This window comes from Hemicordylus capensis, chromosome 1, assembly GCF_027244095.1.
Source record: "Hemicordylus capensis ecotype Gifberg chromosome 1, rHemCap1.1.pri, whole genome shotgun sequence".
Classification (NCBI taxonomy): domain Eukaryota; kingdom Metazoa; phylum Chordata; class Lepidosauria; order Squamata; family Cordylidae; genus Hemicordylus; species Hemicordylus capensis.
Genome location: NC_069657.1, coordinates 385,121,003 through 385,141,622, shown reverse-complemented (window position 1 = coordinate 385,141,622; position 20,620 = coordinate 385,121,003). Strand labels below are relative to the sequence as shown.

General features: G+C 40.7%; 2 protein-coding genes across 4 annotated transcripts in view; one reads left to right on the top strand and one right to left on the bottom strand.

Annotated features, from left to right (window-relative positions):
- GREM2 (gremlin 2, DAN family BMP antagonist) overlaps nt 1–9,358 on the top strand; it is a 46,040-nt gene extending 36,682 nt beyond the window's left edge. For both annotated transcript variants that reach the window (XM_053300869.1, XM_053300863.1), the window contains exon 2: nt 6,515–9,358. In XM_053300869.1, the coding sequence (XP_053156844.1) occupies nt 6,516–7,022 (507 nt within the window). In that variant the 5' untranslated portion in view covers nt 6,515 and the 3' untranslated portion in view covers nt 7,023–9,358. The remainder of the gene's footprint in view (nt 1–6,514) is intronic.
- Nucleotides 9,359–12,825: 3,467 nt separating this feature from the next.
- FMN2 (formin 2) overlaps nt 12,826–20,620 on the bottom strand; it is a 293,915-nt gene continuing 286,120 nt past the window's right edge. For both annotated transcript variants that reach the window (XM_053300841.1, XM_053300851.1), the window contains 2 exons: nt 16,867–16,948; nt 12,826–14,692 (listed from right to left, as the gene is read on the bottom strand). In XM_053300841.1, coding sequence (XP_053156816.1) covers nt 14,666–14,692; nt 16,867–16,948 — 109 coding nt within the window. In that variant the 3' untranslated portion in view covers nt 12,826–14,665. The remainder of the gene's footprint in view (nt 14,693–16,866; nt 16,949–20,620) is intronic.

The following is a 20,620-nucleotide window of genomic DNA, read 5'->3' as shown; positions in this document are numbered from 1 at the left end:
GGGCCCCCTGAAACCGTCTAATCACGTGAGAGAGGGAGGCAGGCAGGCTTCCTTTTGTGACACACACACACACACACACACACACACACACACACACACACACCGCCCAGTAATTCAAGCACTGCCACATCCAGAAAGCTCTATGCACAGTATTGAAGGCGGCAGAAGAGTCTTCCACTCTCCTCCTTAAAACCACTGAGGCAACTGTCCGTGGATGGTGTGGCTAACCACAGTCACCGGCTGGAGCTTGAGGCCTGCATCTTCTTACACAAAGAGAGTTAATTTGAAGTTTAAATAATCCTCCTACTTATCTCTCTCTCTACTACATCTTAGCCACAGGGAAATCCTTTTCAGTGCTAGTTACCAACTGTGCAGATTAGTGAGCTCTGACTTGAGCTCTACAGTTTAAACATTTGACACCAGTCCTGTAGTCTGGCAGGACTCTATCATTTAAGGACCATTTAAACAAAGAAGATCATAAAAAGACTGAAGGCCCCTTGGCTCTAAAGAAGCAGCGATAGTATCATTGCTATAGGTTTTAATCCTATGGTGTGTGGTTTTTTTTAAGCTTCCTTCTCTTCTCTGCCCCCTTCTAAAAGAATGGAGAGCTCACCTGACTGTGATTCCATAATTAAGGCTTAAAACTGTAGCAGCTTATTGAAAATAGCTTCTACCTAGAGTGTATTATTTGATGGAATAATAAGCAAGGGCTTGTTCATTAAACCCACATTTATCACAAACAATGAATTATTGCTGCTCAAAGCCCCTGTTGTATGGTTGTCAGAAAATACAAGTTTCCCAGTATCCTATATTGGGGCTTATCCTCCCATTAGGCATGGTGAGGTCATTTGGTAGTTTTGGGGGTACCATTAATGCACAGCATATTGACATAGGAAGCTGCCTTATGCCAAGTCAGATTATTGGTCCATCTAGCTTAGCATTTTCTACATTGCCTGGCAGTGTCCTCTCCAAGGCTGCAGACTAGGAATGTGCTCAAAACTTGATTCAGTGTCCAAATCATGGGCACATCCCTTTAAAAATACACAGCCCTTCTAAAGTGGAGGAGAGTAGGTCCATACCTGCTCCTCCTCACCGCCATTGCCGCAATCCTGGTGCTCCCCCTAGCTATGCCCGCATGCCAACGGGGCATCTCCCAGCTGCCCCTGTGCAATGCTGGCACACATATGGCCCCATGGAGGCCATATGTGTGCCAGCATCATGCAGGGGTAGCTGGGAGGTGCCCCGTTGGCATGCAGGCATAGCTGGGAGCAGCATCAGAATTTTGGCATTGTCAGCCATATGGTATGGACCTGCTCTCCTCCGCTTTAAAAGGACTGTATAAGCACCTGTGATTTGGATGTCAGATTGTGGATTTTGGCATATCCCTATTTCAGTCAAGAGTCTTTCCTAGCCTCATCTGAAGAAGCTAGGAATTGAACCTGGCATGCAGAGCAGATTCTCTACCACTGAACTATAGCCCCACCCTAAAAGTTGCATACATGAATCTCCCAACTAGGCACTGACCACACCAAGACCTGCTTAGCTTCAGCAAGGTGGCTGTATTGTGTGCCCTTAGACTTTGCATTAGAAGAATTAATTAGCTCTTAATTTTGATAACCACAGGGAACTTTCTGGATTTTCTGCCTTGGGAATAAAAATATTTGGGCCATATTGGTGTGATGCTGTGGTCTTAGTTCTGAGAAAATGCCATTTTCCTCCCCCATAGCAGGCACATTAGCTGGGAAATGGCAATTGGATCTCCTGCTGCAACTGAGTAGCAACTGTAAAATAAAATAACCTAGAAGGCTCTGTAACTCTGAAGGTATTACTGTAGGGAGACATGCATCTACAATAGAGTGCAAAGAGGAAACGTGACCTGATGTTAGATGCAAGTAGGAGTCACTTTATTGTTTGGACATTAAATAGAGGATATAATCATTAAAATAAAGTAAGTATGGGATTATGGTGAGGCAATACCTCTCTTCCACAAAGAGGCAGCAAAACGTTTGCTAGGCCATTACTCTTTCAGGCTTTCCAGCACTCTTGTGCAAAGTGTATATTTATCAAAGTCTCCTCTTGCCAGGGCAATGCAAGAGTTGGAAGGATGGATGGAAATAATTAATTTATTATTTGGCACACTTCTATACCACCTCATATACAAATCTTGGGGTGGGTTGTAATCTAAAATGCAACAACAATTAAAACCATTCATAATGCAGATGAAAAAATTGAAAACTATAAATTCAAAGCCTATCTTCCAAATTATTTGACTGCAGGAATCTGCACAGAAAGTTTTGATTTGTGGATTCTTATGACTAGCAAGGAACAGAGAGGAAACACAAGGCCACCAGTGATTGAATTTGCCCACAGACTGTTGTATATATTATGAGCAGGCAGTACAAGACATCCAGAATCCAAAGCAATGGGGCACATTCATTTTCAAAAAGCTTTATTTTAGGATAATCTGATGAAGTTCTGACTCATTGTTTGTATGTTTTGGGGACTGGCAAGAAAGGAAGGAAAAGAATAATACCAGATTCAGTTGCATCTCTAGAGAAGGCTGTGATTAGCTGATTGGAAAAGAATTTGGCCCAAACGTTCAGTTGACATCCAATGGTTTTGGCCATGGTAACCTGTATTCGGTCAAGCAGAGAACTGTGACTCCTCTGAAGACTGGCTGGAGTCTTTTCATGACCATGATAGTTTTGCATTCTGGCTGTGATCCCAAATACACTTATTTCCGAGTGTCTCATTGATTTCCATGGGGTTTTGAAATTCATGACAGTTAGCAAGTAAACATCTTTAGGATTTGGGCCAATGAGAAGGTGCAGCTTGATGTATACCATTTCCCATCAAATGACATACATTTCTTCAGAAGTTTGATTGTAGGATAGCAATGATCAGCTCCTTATAAATCCAAATTGAGGCTGAAGTACTGAACCATTCTGCTTGACTTTCTGCAAGTAGGGAACTGTCTAGCTGCCTTCATAAAGAAAACAATTATTTTCTCTTTAGGAAATAATAGGAAGCTAGGCAGTGTTACCTAATTTCTGAAGGTCAAGCTGGATGGCTCAGTATCTTGGGATCAATTCTATGCTTAGAAAAGTGACCCTAAGTTATGCATGTCAGTCTCTGTGCATATATGCACCCACCCAGCAGAAAATTCATACACTATTCCTCCCAATGACTCTGGAAGGTAGAATGGATGACTTATGCCAGGGATTCTCAACCTTGGGTCCCCAGATGTTCTTGGACTTCAGCTCCCATAATCCCCAGCCCCAGTGGCCTTTGGTTGGGAATGATGAGAGTTTATGTCCAACACCTGGGGACCATAGGTTGAGAATCCCTGATTTATACCACTATGCAGATATCAAAGTGACTGTATATAGCATCCTCATGGAAAGTCGTTTTCACAAACCTTGTTCCCCCCTACTGATGAATAGCTGTACACCCAGGACTGCCCTGCATGCTCCAAAGGTGTTTGTGTGGGGGGTCATCTTGAGTGTGAACTAGTCCAAAGCCTAGCAAGACAGGAGGTGTGGTGGTAGTCTGACAATCTAGACTAGGGTTGCAGAACTTCGGTCCTCCTGCAGATGTTGGCCTACAGTTCCCATAATCCCTGGCTACTGGCCACTATGGCTGGGGATTATGGGAGTTGTAGGCAAAAAACAGCTGGGGGGCCTAAGTTGAGCAGCCCTGATCTAGACTCTTTTATTTGTAAGCTGTCGTAGGGGCCCTTGAGAATGGAAAGTAGGTGGTATTAAATGATACAATTTATTAATTTGTTGTAAACCTCCCAGAGACATAAGTTTTGGGTGGTATAAAAATATGTTAGTTAAATAAATAAATAAAATATACAAATGGAAGGTGGAAGTCTGGAAGGAATTGTCCCCGATGTCAGATTGGCTACCTTGGAGCATGGGACTTTTAAAAATTTATTTTACATTTATATCCCACTTTTCCTCCAAGGAGCTCAGAGCGGTGTACATGGTTATGTTTATCCTCACAACAACCCTGTGAGGTGGGTTAGGCTGAGAGCTACATGAATGGCCCAGAGTCACCCAGTGAGTTTCATGCTTGAATGGGGACTCAAACTCAGGCCTTCCCAGTTCAATCCAACACTCTAACCCCTATTCAACACTCTAACCACTTGGCTCACATGTTTGTTTTTATTTAACATATTTATTTATTTAACATATTTTTATACCACCCAAAACACAAGTTCTCTGTGTGGTTTACAAAACAATAAAAACAACCAATAAAAAAATTGACACATTTCAACAATTAAAATTTAAAAAGTTAAAACTATTAAAACACAATTAAAACAATATCTAATTAAAAGCCTGGGTGAACAAATGCGTCTTGACAGCCCTTTTAAAGTTGTAAGAGATGAGGAGGCTCTTATTTCAGCAGGAAGTGTGTTCCAAAGCCTTGGGACAGCAGTGGAGAAGGCCCATCCCTGATTAGCTACCAGGCGAGCAGGTGGCAACTGCAGACGAACCTCTCCAGATGATCTCAATGGGCGGTGTGGTTCAAGGCAAAGAAGACATTCTCTTAAATACCCAGGGCCCAAAATGTTCCAGTCATCTGAAACATTTATGATGTCAGCACCATTCTGGATGTATATGCTGTATGCTAGTGGCAGACTGCCCTGGATTGATAATGCAGAGATTGGTTATAGTCCTGCGTTTGAACAAGTGGATAGATAGATAACCTCCTGTTTCTCTTAAATCTAGAACTCTAATTTTCATTCATGGCATTATTGGACAAGGAGGTCACCAGGTTGTCTGCATCTAATCGGTATACCTGGTTGGATTTATGGCAGCCTAATACACAAACCATATAGGGGGAATACAAACACAGCCCTCCTTCAGTCCTTTCTTTTCTGCTGTTGATGTACATTGCTTTGTTCTGCTCTGGATCAATTCCAGGTTCTGCCTGGATGTAGGAATAATAGCAAGGACAGAGCCTCAGTCTCTTGTAGCTAGCTATATATTTTAAAACTTTTGTTATAAATTGTGATTTTTAAAGAGAAGCATGCTTGAATCAACCCTTTGGCCCTGATCCTTCTGGGTATCAACACAGCTGCTGGAGCTGTTTAGGTGGCACCCCATTACAACAGTAGTGATCATGCTGATTGCTGTTCAGTATGAGGCGGGGGCTAATTCCAGAGCCACCTCCATCCACCAGATTGGCACTATCATAGCCTCAACACTAGATGGAAGAGAGCAACAATGCAACCACATCCACTGTATGCACAGCTCCTTATTCAGCTAGGGAAGCCTATTGATTGTTGAATTAATTGGGCTGTTTTTAATGTGCACACTGCCCTGGGAGCTGTGCTGGAGGATGGATTATTAATTTTCTAAATAAATAACTGCATTGGGGCAAAGTACTGTGGTTTTATTCCTTGCAGATGCAGGACTAGTATTTCTCTGCGTTTCCCCTGTTTTTGTTCCCAGTGAAGGCAAGACAAGGCACTCTTTTATAAATTGCATAATGTAACCCTTTTCTTAACTTTTTTCTATTCCCCCGCCCACCCCATGCCTTCATTATTGCATGTCTCTGGCTTAACCTATCAATCCCATCTCATCTATCTACTTGTTAGTTGTTTCCCAAGCTTTGTCCCATCTCCATCAGATATTGACTCTTATGCTCTCAGAACAGGGACTACATCATTTCTGTGCCCATATGGTGCATTAAAGGCAAAAGTGTGCCGTTGAGTCAATTTTGACTCCTGGCGTCCACAGAGCCCTGTGGTTTTCTTTGGTAGAGTACAGAAGGGGTTTACCATTGCCTCCTGCCATGCAGTATGAGCTGATGCCTTTCAGCATCTTCCTATATCGCTGCTGTCCAATATAGTACCAGCAGGGATTTGAACTGGCAACCTTCTACTTGTTAGTCAAGCATTTCCCCACTGCGCCACTTCCATGGTGCCTTGCGCTTGGTTAAATAAATGTTGTCTAGTAGTGGCTTTCCAAGTATTGGCATCTGTACCTGTTGCTACCTCTGAAATGTCATGCAAGAAAGTATTCACCAGATGCTGACTTAGCAAAAGGCCATGCCGTTCCAGAAAGAAACTTCTTACATTTGCATCTGTTGAGGCATTGGTGAAAAAAAGGACATTTATCATTTATATCAGTGAGAAGCACTTAACTTAGTCTGGGTGTTCCCCACTTAATTTAAGTCATGACTAATGATTATTGAGACAAGTGACTCAATCATGACTAACTTCTCCCATTAATTTCAGTGGGACTGGTTGTTTCCCAGGCTAAACAGTGTATTGGTGCTTTTTTACTTCATGGATATCTCAGCAAACAAAAAATATGGGAAAGTAACTTAGCATGATACAAATTACCCAGCATTCTTAACAAGACAAAGTATTCCCATTTCAGGTAATTCTAAGAATGTGTTCAAATTTCTCTTCTTCACATTCAGAAGACAAAGTTCAGTAAAGCACTGACTGTTTCCTAGACCTATGTCTCCCAACCTGATTTTGTTTGTCTTATTGCAGGATGATCTGGAAACTTGCTTTGTTCCTGTTCCTCGTGTCCACTCTGGTTCAAGTGTCGTGTACCAGGAAAAACCGTCCTCCAGGAGCCATCCCCTCTCCTTACAAAGACAGCAGAAGCAACAACTCAGAGAGGCGGCAACATCTGAACAAAGAGGTGCTGGCCTCTAGCCAGGAGGCCCTGGTTGTCACAGAGAGGAAGTACCTGAAAAGTGACTGGTGCAAAACTCAACCTCTGCGGCAGACAGTAAGCGAGGAGGGCTGCATAAGCCGCACCATCATCAACCGCTTCTGTTATGGCCAGTGCAACTCCTTCTACATCCCACGACATGTGAAAAAGGAGGAGGAATCATTCCAGTCTTGTGCCTTCTGTAAGCCCCAGAAGGTCACCTCGTTTACTGTGGAGCTGGAGTGCCCTGAACTGGACCCACCTTTCCGACTTAAGAAAATTCAGAAAGTCAAGCAATGCAGGTGTATGTCTGTGAACCTCAGCAGTGCAGGCAAGCAGTGAAAGTGAGGGTCAGAGTTGGCATGGTCTCTCTTTCCCTCACACACAAGCTGGCTGGTTGTTTTTTCTTCCTTGTTGAGTCATTTCTGGAGCATTATATGCTTTTGTGCATTTGCCTACTGGAAATTAAAGGCTGGTCTTGACCTGAAGGTTCAGTTTCTCTTACCAAAACAGCGGTTTTATGCTGGCATCACCTTTTTAATGATAAAGACACAATGACAAGAGCTGGGACTGATTATTTAGGTGGCCAGTGGCTTAATCCAACAAGTTACACTTCCACTATGTGGAAAACCTTTTGGTCTTCACACTATCCCTGCTTTTGGAAGAAGAGATGGCTTAGTGACATCTTCATAACTTCTTCTTCCCTTTTTGGAACTTTTCACTTCATTTTTGACTGCCTAATGGTGTCTTCCGTGGATTGTAATGCTGACATCAATACAGAAAGGATTGTTTTAAAGGAAAGTGATGGTCTCTCTATCTGGCCTGATTGATAGGGCAGTTTAAATGGCTGATGAGGCTTATCTTCCATGGAGATATCAGCCTGCCGCTTTCCCATTAAAAACAGTGAAGATGGGTTTATACACTTTTCTAGGTTGATTGCCTCAAGCACACACTAGATTGCCTCAAGCACACATTTCTACAGCAGTGTTTCATTTGTAATGCAGCTAAGAACTTGTTGTTAAACTTGTTAATGTAGACATAACCATGTATATTTTGTGATGTGACTAAGATAAAGCTTCTTAACTGTTGGACTAGATTCTCCCTTGACCATGACAGGGTTTTGCTAGTGTTCATTTTTGCTTAGCAGACTTTTGCTTTCTCCCATTCCATCACGATTGGGAATCGGTACTTTGTGGACAAAAACAATATTGTGTTAAGTTATTGAAACACAGTAGCACAGAGCATAGAGCAAGTAACTTTGTATTTCCTATTAGTGAGTTAATACAAACAATACTCAAACTCTTTTTCTCACTCTTTAGGCATGACCTTCATACACTGAACCGGCCTTCAGAAACTTTTTCCACACTTAAGAAAAATGTCTGTTAGTAAATGCTAGCCAACTGCACCACTTTACCATATAACTGAAGAGATTTTTTTTTTTTAAGTGGCCATCATATGGTGAGAGATAATGAACCTTCACAATTAAGCCATCCAATTTTGCCCATTGTTTTTTTCAAATCAGGGAATCCTGTCACTTCTCAGTGGTAGTGGTGACTCTGAACAACAACAGAAAGGGCTGCCCCGTGGATTTTTTTTTTTTTAACACTGTAGTAATTTCTGGGTAGAAGTGTGTTTTTGTGTTTGTCATTTGCCACAAGTGGACAACCACTTCTCAACCAATATTCTCACAGCAAAGACTTGCACCCTTATTGCATATACTGTTGCCTGTATTGAAATTCTGTCTGTGTAGGAAAACACACTGTGTGAGGTGATTGTATTATCCTGATTCATAAAGTGGTACAAGCCAGGTTAGAGCGTGTTCCAAATGTGGCAGTTTAGATTTCTCAAAAGTGCATTGGGTACCACTGACAACCATGACCCCAATTCATGACTTGGAGCTTTGCATTTCAAATGCTTGCAGCTGAATGAGTCTTACTGTGAAGCCTTTTACTACCAGCTTCTTCTAACAGGATCATTTAGAGTTAAAGAAATTGTTTTCTTTGAGCTGTGGGTTTGATGCCAACTCAAGGGTTCAGTGGCACAGTTCTCTATTATGTGAGACAGGCTGCTTTAAGAGGCTTTGAGGGGCTGATCTCTACTAGTGCTCACCAATCGGTTTATGGGGATTGGCACGGGGAGGAGAGATTGGGCAGGTATGTTCGTCTTATATTTTTCTCCCTTGATGTTACACAATGGCAGATCTGCACTTGGAAAAGCAAGACAAGGAAGGCAGAGACTTATTTGGAGGTTACCATTACCATACACTATGCCACTACTTCTGTATAGCTTACCAAAGCTTGTTTGGATAAGGGGGAAGGGTAGGGTGGGGTGGTTGCAACATATTAAAGCTTGGATCAGGCCTGCTGCCTCTAGAAGAAAGAGAACATAGGAACCTGACAAGATGATCAGAATGTACTAGAAAGCTTGCTGAGCAACTGTGTGAGGAAACGTGCAAAAATCCTAACACAAATACCATTTGTGATAAACAAATTATATGCTGCAGTAGAGGAATGTCTTACTGAGTTTGTTTAAAAGGACGAGTTGAGTTGACCTTGTAATGGTTCATACTATTTAATTTGTTTTATAAATGAAAGCAAAAATGGAAGAAATAACTATAATGTAATTATTTTATAGGTGTATTGTTAAATTATAGAACAAATAAAGATAATCTAGGAATATATGGAATTCATGCATGCTTGTTTCCATTTTGCAAATAATTGCAGAGGCTCAACACTACCTTAGTTGGAGTTCATGCTATTTCACTTTTCCCATTCTCCTGCATAATGGCCCAGGCATTATTATGAGAGTGTGCTTCTATGCACATACACCCCCCCCATGGACTTAATACAATATATATTATTTCCATCCATTCTTTTACAGAGCAGGCTGGGGTATAAACAGAGTACCAGTATAATGGTTGGAGTTTTAGAATGAATGAAAATGAGCCAAAGGCCACACACAGATTACTTAACCCAGAGTAAAAGGTGTAATTTCAAAAACCAGTCAAACCCAATTCTGTATTTAAGATGACGGTTCCCTCCTCAACCTGCATTGAAAGACTGCAAAGTTTTATATAGATGCCTGCCTTAGTGTCAGATCATTGGTCCATTCAACTCAGTATTGTCGACACTGATAAGCAGTAGCTCTCAAGTGTTTCAGGCAGGTGGCTTTTCCAGCCCTACCTGGGAATTTTACACATAGGAGGCTTTACCGCAAACTCAAAATTGTCTCCTAAAACAACAAATAGTGAGACTTTTTTTTACCCCAGATATAAACCGGGCTACACTAATGAGCAGTGAAAAACCCAAATTGTGTGTGAGCTGCTCCCCAATAACTCACAGGAGGAGATACAAGTTCAAGGGCTTTAAAAGCCCCATGGGAACAACTCCCTGGGAGTTATTTGCCCTTGGCTTCAGGCTTTGGGGTAAACCTTGAGCGAAGCCACTTCAAAGTACACTCGAGGCATTGAGGGAAGCAGCCCTTCACCTCTGCTCTCAGTTGTCTTTTGAAACAAGTCCTCATGCAGGCATCAAGTGTTTTCCTGCCAGCCAATGGGGTGGGGGAGGGCTCCCTGCAGAGAGAGATCTGCATTTCTGAAGAGAGCATGCCTCTTATCATGCTAATTATTCTATGTCAGTGCCTCACCCATTTGCTCTGTTTTCAGAAAATTCGCTTAAAAATCAGCATTTTAAAAACCTGGACATATGCCAAGATAAGCTAGAATTCACATCACAAAGCCTGGTTTCTGTGTGGAGTAGGTCCAAAAATCTCAAAAGGGACTTCAAGGTAAGTTTGGCTGGTGTGTGAACACACACACACACCCTACCTTTTTCAGATTCAGGAGATTCAGGGCAGAAGCCCTTTGTATAAAGCCTCTTGGAGATGCCAAGGATTGACCCTGGGACCTTTTTTGCATAAAAAGCAGGTGCTCTTCCACTGTGCCAGTCTTTCCCCTCTTTACAAGCTGCAAAAAGTGTTAATGGTGTATTAAGGGCAAAATTTTAGGTACGTACATAAATGTACCTGCCTATAAAGAAAGAATGATAGGCTAGTCGTCTGCATGCCTGTCCTTTCACATACCTCCCCATCAATGTAGCTTTCCTAATTTCTGTTCTCCCTACCCATACTCTCCTCTCAGACACTACAGAGCTAACACATTCTCTGTGTGAGAGCAAGAGCCAAAATGAAACTAACACATGAAAGAATCTCACTTTCCATCATGACTACATGAAAAATTTTTGTCTCCTGCCTTGAGCAAAAAACATACAATCTGCCAGCAGAAAAGAGGCAGTCTGCCTAATATGTCAACGTTCACACAGAGGCAGCTGTGCACAACTGCAATAAGAGCAAGTTTATGGAAGCTGTATCAATTCTTATTAGATATCTCAACAGGGACAATGTGCAGAGGTACAACTGAACACCAGACTTGTAGGGACAAAGCAAGGGACTACCATCTTGTGAACAGCCAGATCCATCTCAGTGGCTGCTATTAAAAACACTACCGGACTAGCTTGACTGGTCTAATGCAGCAAAGCAATTATTTTTCAGATGCTAGGCATAAATTACGTTCTCATACATAGGTACCAATGCTGCTTCTCACTCAAAGCAATCTTTGAATGCTTCTGTGGCACAAAACACAGTTTACTCCATAAGGCTAGGGGTTAGGGTTAGCCCATATTCAATTATTCCTCCTGGAACTGGAAACATGGCTGCTGCTTATCCATCCTTTGATTGACTGTGCAGACAGGTTTGGGCAGCAGAAATTTCTAATGAACATTATTGCTAGAGCTAGGATCAGCAATGCTTTTCAGCAGGTTTTTCCACAGAGAGGGATGGTAGGCTGGATAGTAGGCAGTAAGAAAATGAGGCTCTGTCATTCAGCAAGAGGTGTTCAGTTCTCTGCTTCCCATCATTAGTCTGCCATCTGGTGGCAAAGCTAGACTAATCAGTCAAGATGTCATGTCATTCAAAACTGTTGAATACATACATATGAACAGGTTTTTCAGACAAAAACATACTTTTAAAATGGTGCACATAACAGGCTATTGCAGAAAAGGTGCAGGCCTGTGATCCTAAGACTGAATGGGAATGCCTTTTTTAAAGAGGGTGTCTGCCCACCACAGTTTTTCTACATAAAAATAAATATTGCTCTTAAAAATAAGCAACCTTTTAAAAAAGCAAATGTGCTGCTCCGTCATTCAAGGGTGCCTTATTAGTTGAGCAAAAGGTTGTTAATTGATTAAACTAAGTTAGTTAATCATCCACTATAGGTTTTTAGCCCTAATAATCATGAATGGTTAGTAAGTTAAACCCTTTTAAAAAAACCTAATATGGGGAAAGAGAGCTTGTTTTGTGATAGCGAGCATCATTTTTCCACTTTGCTAAGCAGGGTCCAATTTGGTTTGCTTTGGGAAGGGTGACTACATGTGAGCACCGTAAGTTGTTCCCTTCAGGGGATGGAGCCTTAGCTCAGTGGAAGAGCATCCAGGTCCCAGGTTCATTCCTTGGCATTGCCAGGTAGGGCTGGGAGAGACTCCTGCCTAAAACCTTGGAGAGTCACTGCCAATTAGTATAGACAATACTTAGCTAGATGGGCCAATGGTCTTACTCAGCTTCCTGTGTTTTTGCATTAACAAAATGGGTTAATTATCTCTCTGGAGCACAGAGTTGACTTTTTCAGGACAGACCTCAACATCACATACATAACTTGTTTCCAAGAATGTCCAGATCTGGATGAAAGATTTCCTTTATCTTTCATATTCATATATATATATATATATTTTTGGCCATGATGTGGTACAGCATCAACAAAGTCCTCAGTAAGTAATACAAAGGACATATGCAGGTGAAAAGAAAGGAGTGTGGTCGGGGATGATTTTGGGATGGCTCACGTATTTGCTGCCCTGAAGAACATGTAAAGCCAGCTACATCTAAGCAAACCATCTGAAACCTGCACCAGATTTGCATCAATCTGTTCTGAATTCCTGTCTCAACATTCCCTGCTTCTAAACTGCTATGTAAACTCTACATTTTCCAGAGAAGTTGCAATACTTTCAGTTGCAAAAGGCTAAATAATTGCAGGCAGTAATACTAGTGACCTCAGTGGAGTCAAGAGTCCAAGCTAGTATTGTATGCACAAAACACCTTTGATCTCATTATTTGTTTTATTTTTCATATAAATTAACATTCTAAAAAAATTGGAATAGAAACACTAAATACAGTATTGCACATAGCGATCTTTGTTAAGTGTGGTATTATTTAATTTAGTATGGCAACAGACATACTGTAGATAATGAAGAGAACAGGAAGGCTACAAAACAGAAACATGCTACCATGTCTTTAAATGCACTTAAAGAAAACACAGAAGTTAAACAGCAAAAGACTATAGCTTACATAAATACAAATATGGATTTTAATCAGTGCTATTAAAATATTCTTTATTTGCTTTTGATAGATCTCTTGTCACATTAAGCAATCTTCTTTTTTCCCTTTCCCAAGAAATAACTTTATTCCTGACACTACAGGATTTTATGATTTGAATTCTGGGAAAACATATCAGGAACTATCAGGAACAATCCTGAAATAATCAAGAATTTCAGGTTGATCATATAACAGGAAACCATTTTCCTAATGAATGAAAAAAAATGTTTTTAGTGCTTGGCATTCTAAAAAGTCAATTCCTGAGGTCATAAATTATGCAGCCCTTATGATTCCTGGAACCATATATTAATTTCTGGACAACCAGGTATCATGTACTGGGCTATAAGGAAGGAGAAGGTTCAGCAGGCTCGAAGTGAAAAAACCACTCCAGCACCTTCCATGCTAAAGGGCTTTGGGATATATGCACCTTAATCCACCCCCACCCCCAATTTGGCTGTTTGCAACAGATTCTTAAAAGCTGATGTTACAATGCATGGAGGAGATGTTCTAAACTAGAACAAACCAATTATTAGTTGTGTGTTTTGGTGACCGAGACCGTGGAGGCAAGGCACAAAACAATACCAACTGTTATGCAATGTACATTATGTGTATTAAATAAAATGCAACATTGACCTGAATTAATCAGTAGCCTTTGCTTTGTGATTAGAGAACTGTGGTTCATTATCTCATCCGTGATTATCTAGAATATTAATAAAAGGGAAGCCTTTACTCATTCAAATTGTATGGTTTGGAAAAAACTCTCCTTAAAGCATCATCTTATTACTCTGTAAACAGATAAAATGCTTCTTCTTCTTTCAAGTATGTAACATATAGCATACTGTGGATCCTCCCAAGGAGACTTATGCTTTGCTGCACTTAGGTATTTTTTCTTTGTTTTGCTTCCATCCTTAAATATCTGGCAGAAGAAGACGAGAAAATGCTCCACCTTATTAATGATAAAGACAGCTGGGCTGAAAAACTTGTTTCAGAAATATGGGGAACAAAGTTAGTTTGGAAAACATGGGTTATGGTGTAAAAGGAACACTTTACTAATTCAAAATACAAACTACAAATGTTGACGGGAAACAGACACAAACACTTCTCAAGAAGTAACATTATTTCCCCTAATCTAAATGCAGTGGTGTGCTGTAGTATATTTCCTTTGGGAAAATGTTGCCAGTAGGAATAGAAGTGTAGCCTTTGTAATGAAGGGGAAAGGTTATATGGTTTTCAGCATATTCAGAACTGACAGAGACACTGCCTTTACACAGGTGGGTTTCAGTTATCATTAGTATTCTTCCATACACATGACAAAGTTTTGTTTGAATGGGAAAGACAGCAAGGGGTGCCTAGAGGAGGCATCTCTCAACTCCATCGCTTCTGGTTTGGGGCACTCCATACAGTAAATCTGTTTATCACCGAATGCTCAGTACATACTAGTCATCAGAACAGAAAACAAATGCAAAAAAGTCAAGAAAAGAAAGACTGAGTGATGTAGTTTCCTCCCACCCCCAAACATATTGTGTTCATCGAGTAGCTGGACAATGACTTGTGCCTTTCTTCTCTCATATTTTCATACTTATCTTTGCTTTCTGAAAATAAAGAACATGCAGGAGAGTGAGCAAAAGGCAGTTCCAAAATTTCAGAGCACAATACCTTAAGAACCTGAAAGATACAAACAGACTGGTAACTTTAAAACACAGAGTCAAACCACCAGAAGTCCCAGTTGCACCCATTATGCTACCATGTTATGGCAAATGTGGCAGTTGTTTCAAGGGCCAGTGCCCATTGCAAAGCAGTTCTGAATTACTCCGATTGCAAAACAGGCCTCTATCAAATATAGCAATATCTGGGGAAGCTCAGAGCATAAGATCTCAATCCTACACACTAGTTATGAACAGCTCCATTCTGTTGAACTCAGCAGCAATTCTATTGAATGATGAGAAAGGAACCAGCAGGCAGTCTTTGCCTATAACCCTGAAAATCACAGAAATGTGGGTTTCTCATATTCTTCTGATGAGGTTGAAATGCTCCATGAATGCTTTTCATGTGCTTGGACTATTCCCCATTGTAAACTTCAGAAAACCCTGAATATGTAGTTCTTCGGATCAACAGCTTACATGATGTGCAGTGTTACAGTTCCATAACTGCAAGCCCTGATGCTGTTCTGAAGCAGTGGATTCAGAAACTGCATTTCGGCAAGTTTCCTCACTCACAATAATGGGGAACCCTGGAGGAACTCTGCTTCAGCATCCACTGTGTCAGAACAGCATCAACACTTGCTCTGAGGTTCACAGCAGTCCCAGGGCACAGTGTTACAGTCATCACATGGTGCATGTAACCTAACAGCTTTAGTAAATATTCACCTGAGATGGATGAGTAATTGAAAGGTATTATCAGGGAACTAGCACACAGTTGTGTGTGAGATTCTACCTCTAGTTTTTATGAAGTAATCATCTGTTATACTTGCTCATGCTTTAAATATATCTCTCTACCCTGAAATTCAAAGTAGTAGTAGTTGTTTAAAAAGGAGTTCCAGGACTGAACTCCAGGAGTTCCAAGATTGAAGGCAAGCATCTACAGAGAGTAAAGTGGGCAAAACAAACAACACAACATTGACACACACACTGCTGGCAATAGAAAGAACTTAAAGTATCTTCACTCCTGCCACAAAGCATTGTAATTCTTTGAAACAGAGTATCTGGCTATCAAGCTGAGATGTTCCCAAGACACTATCTTAAAATGCAAAACAAACAACTTATATCACATTAAAAACCACCCCCCCACCATTTATCTTTATTTGTGTCTCATATCTGAAAATAAATAGTAAGCACTTGTGCCAATCTCTGACTCAATATTAAACTGAAATGCCCACATGAAGATTTTACACAATTAGCAGGACATAGGAACACAGGAAGCTGCCATATACAGAGTCAAACCATTGGTCTATCTAGCTCAGTATTGTCTTCACAGACTGGGAGCGGCTTCTCCAAGGTTGCAGGCAGGAATCTCGCTCAGCCCTATCTTGGAGAAGCCAGGGAGGGAACTTGGAACCTAGATGCTCTTCCCAGAGCGGCTTCATCCCCTGGGGGTAATATCTTGCAGTGCTCACACATCAAGTCTCCCATTCATATACAACCAGGGCAGACCCTGCTTAGCTAAGGGGACAAGTCATGCTTGCTACCACAAGACCAGCTCTCCTCTCCTATATAGGGGAAACATACAATTTCACATGGAGTGCCCTAGATTCTTCTGGTGGTGGTGGTGGTTTAGAAAAAAAGACTCATATTGAGCCTTACTTGTTAAAGCCAGTGTTTTATTGATACAACATTTTGAAACAAAATGGTATTCTTGGTTGGCTGTTTTGACAAACTCTCCCTACTCGCCTTTGTTAGGAGTGGCAGGTTGGCAATTAGTGGCTCTGCGCCACCAGAATTACCAGCATCAACTCTGCTGGAGTCTATGGGACTTTCACCAATACCTACTGCTAACATTAGCAATTGGATCCAGTACTTTTTAAAGCAATTGTCCTACAGCCTTCTTCTTAAATCTTACATTGACATTGCTAGATCATTTTCTACGTTTGTATGAAGTTAGTATAGGGCATTATCAGTTTCACTAACATGAAGAGGAAGAGGAAGATTCCAGCTGAGAAACTTCATCAAATGGTGTAACCGGAAGCAAGGGTTGAAATACTGAGAAATTTACTCATTTCTCCAGCCAGCAGAAGCACCCATAAACAGAATTATATGCAAACTATACTTACAATTCCAGAATCGTGCTTTTGTTTTATATTGTAAATTGATTTTCCCTTTTTCTGTCTACATACTTCTTCAGCCTCTTTAAGCCTGCAACATAATTAATAAATTCCCCAAATCAAAACCATTTGTGAAGACAGAACATGTGAAAGACTGTTCAAGGACAATACTTTTCAACATACAATAATCCAGAATACCTTGCAGAATATAAATTATAAACAATACTGTCAAGATAATCCCATATGCTACTAGGAGACATGCAAGCTGTTGTAGTCACTGTATGCAATGATATTTTTGAATGTACGGTTACACTGGATAACCCATAGTTAATAATTATGTACCATGATACTGGATATACAAAGGTTTTTTGTGCTTTCTGAATCTCTTATTCATTGTTTCAAGATCAAGCCCTCTTCCTTTGGCCTTTCACTAAGTACATTCTTCAGATATTATATGACTAGTAATTTCCAGGTCATTAATTCATTTGCCCAATGATTAAACCTGGAAGGCCAATGACTGAAGAAACTGGTGATTCTTTGAAATGGTGAAGTGCAAAATTTCTTCAGTCATTGGCCTTCCATATTCTTAATGAGAAAAAAATATTTTGAGATCAAATGAAAATTCAGACTACAATTCATGGACTTGACTATACACTCTATACAGTACACACATTTCCTATCATGAGCAGAAGAATTGGTCTGGATAGTATAATCTATGTTCAGCACTACGTGTCAATGGTTTTAACTAGCAGCTTGGTGATTCATCAACAATAAAGTGCCAATTGATCCCAATCAGGCCAGTGCTGAATCTTTATGGTTTGATTTTCATCCTGAAATGTGTGCTTTTAAAACCATATCAATCAAGGTATGACATGAAAAGCTAATTTCTTAAGACTGGTTTCACTGTTGCTTTTGCCAATACTGAAGTTCACATAGGTTTATACATGTAGATATTATACTTTGGGCGTTTGGTTTTTTGGGGGGTGGGGGAGCTGAAATCTCTTTAAGGACAGAAAAAGAGATAAGCAGCCCAGCTTTGTACTGCAGGATTTTCCTTTCTCATAGTATCATGACCATTTTATTCATGTCTACTTGGAAGTAAGCCCAGTTGTACTCAATTGGACTTACTCCAAGGTAAGTGAACCAACACTTGAGAGGCAATGTGATGCAGTGGTTAGAGTTCTGGGTTAGGATTGAGAATGTCTGGGTTCAGGTCTCTCCCTGCTCAGCCATGAAGAACCTTAGACCAGATATATACTCTCTCTCTCTCTCATCCTAACCTGCCTCACAGGATTGTTGTCAGTTGAATGGGGGATTGTTCTTGTTGAATGGGGGAGGGGATCACAAAACTGGGCGAGGGCAGGTTCAAGGAGCCCTGACATCCTTGGAGGAAGGGCAAATATAAATGTCAGATAGTAAAATACCCACATATATGTATATTTAGAACTGTCTTTAGGTTTGTGGGTCTAAATGCTGCATCTGTTCAGTAACAGCATTTGGCAATTGTGGGAGAGGGGTGGTCAAGTACTGACTGCCTTGACTGTCCCTGACCATGGAGGCTCTAAATATGTTAGGAGCAACAGTGGGGAGAAGCCTCTTTCCTCCTGCCCCGATCTACAAGCTTCTAGAGGTATCTGACTGGCTGCCTATTTTTGACAAGAGGATGCTTGATTACACAAACATGTGGAGTCTGACCCTTCGTCCATCTAGCCTTTGTCCATCTAGCTGTGCATTTTTTATACTGACTGCAGAAATGAATTTGTAAAAATATAGTAATTAGAATGTTGGAATTTTTTTTCTTCATTTGCAATAGAAATAACTGTCATAACATGTTCAGGAACACATGTTTTCCTCACTTCAAAATACTTATATGCAAACTTTCATATAACTCTCAGAAGAACAATTAAACTTCTCTTTGCTTGAAGAAGTCTGTGCTTCAGTTAGCCCCCTGCTAACTGAGCAAAGAGGTGCCTTTTAAAGTGGTGACTCTCTTAGATTTAGCAGGGGGAAAGCAACTCTCTGAGAGCAATTCTCTGAAAGCATCATAGAATCCAACACCAGTGAATCCACATGTGTTGGATTTTTTGATGTCACATAGATTCTACATAGGGATTCATTATTTAGAATCTATGTGACATCAGATAATCTAATCCTCATTATTCCCTATGGAAGAAATAATAAAACTTAAAAATATATATTTTAAAAATCATTAACAATTAACCAATTGTTTTCAGGCTGGGTGGTAGTTGATGCCCATGGGGGTCTCAGATTAATCAGACTGTTTAAAAATATTTATTCATTTATTCCATACTGGGAGATTACCCCCTTTTGATGTGCACAAGTGTTCATGCAGGAACATAACGAGAGGCCGATTTTAAAATCTCATCTCCAGGACCACTCCAACCTCGGTACACCCCTGACCTGGAATATGGACATTTTGTTGAGTCTTGGAAAAATTCTGATATCCAGGTAGAGAAAAAAGAAGAGTGGACATGCATGTGGACTATTTTAAACCTCTCTCTTATTTGCAACTCCTTAGCTTGTTTGTATTCAAACCTAAAGGAAAAGCCTCATGGCCATGAGGACTAGAAAATGTAAAAACTAAAATCACAAGCTAAGAACTCACCAGATTCTAAAAAGAGCCCAAAGGATGCTGCATGCCATAGGCTTCATTTGGTCCACCCTGTGTGATGATCTGTCTCATGATAATCCCTCCACAGCACCCTTAAAGAGATTATTGCCCTTCTCCCTCTGAATGATTAAAGTTCTCCTGAACTGAAGTACTCTTTTACATTTGCAGACTTACCAGTCTTCTCACATAATTGTTTTGACTTACAGGCTCATCTCTCCAGATATGTCAGCAATTTGTTAACAGTGGTAGGGGAAAAACAGAGCATTTCAGGAGACAGCATGGCTGGATACTAGCACTCCTGGAAGCTGTCTGAGACTAGTTCAGATGGAAAAAATCTACAGGCCAGTCCAACATATACAGAAGGAAAACACCAAAAATGCAGTAAGATAAGTTATTTCCTCCATTTCCCTAAAAAGAATAGGTAAAACGGGATGTCTGAATAAATGCTATCTCTTACAATGGATTTCCCCCATTGTATGATCTGCCTCTGTGCAGTTTACAGCAGCATGAAACAAATTAAAACCTTAAAACAATTAAAAATTTATTTAAAATTGGAAATAGCAAATTAATAAACGGGATGCTGGATTAGATAGGCCTAGGGCTTGATCCAGCAGTCAAGCTATGCGTGCTCATCTTCCTTGTATCTGAAGCCCTGAACATGTAATTTCCTCAGTGCTAAACAAGGAAAACAGGTCTCCTGTCCTGCTTTCTCAAATGGCTCCATCCTTTCTTCCTTGATGCCCCTTATGTTGGAAAACACCTCCCAGAATACTGACATGACAACACTTCTCTTACGTTTTTCAAGTCCCTCCTTAAAAACCTCCCTTTCCCAGTATGTTATCAGCATAATCCCTTAGTCCCCACATGCTAGTGTAACTAAATTTAGATACAAGTTTCTGAAATAATCACTTGTGCTTCCCTGTTTAGCCTGCCTCCATTTCTCTCCCCTTCCGCTCTTGTCTCCTTTGTGTCACTATCTAGGTCAGGGCTGTTCAGCCTTCCAGCAGTTTTTGGATTACAACTCCCATAGTCCCCAGCCACAGTGGCCCATAGTCAGGAATCATGGGAATTGCAGGCTAGCATTTGCAAGAGACCACAGTTGTGTAGCCCTCATCTACACAGTAAGCCCTT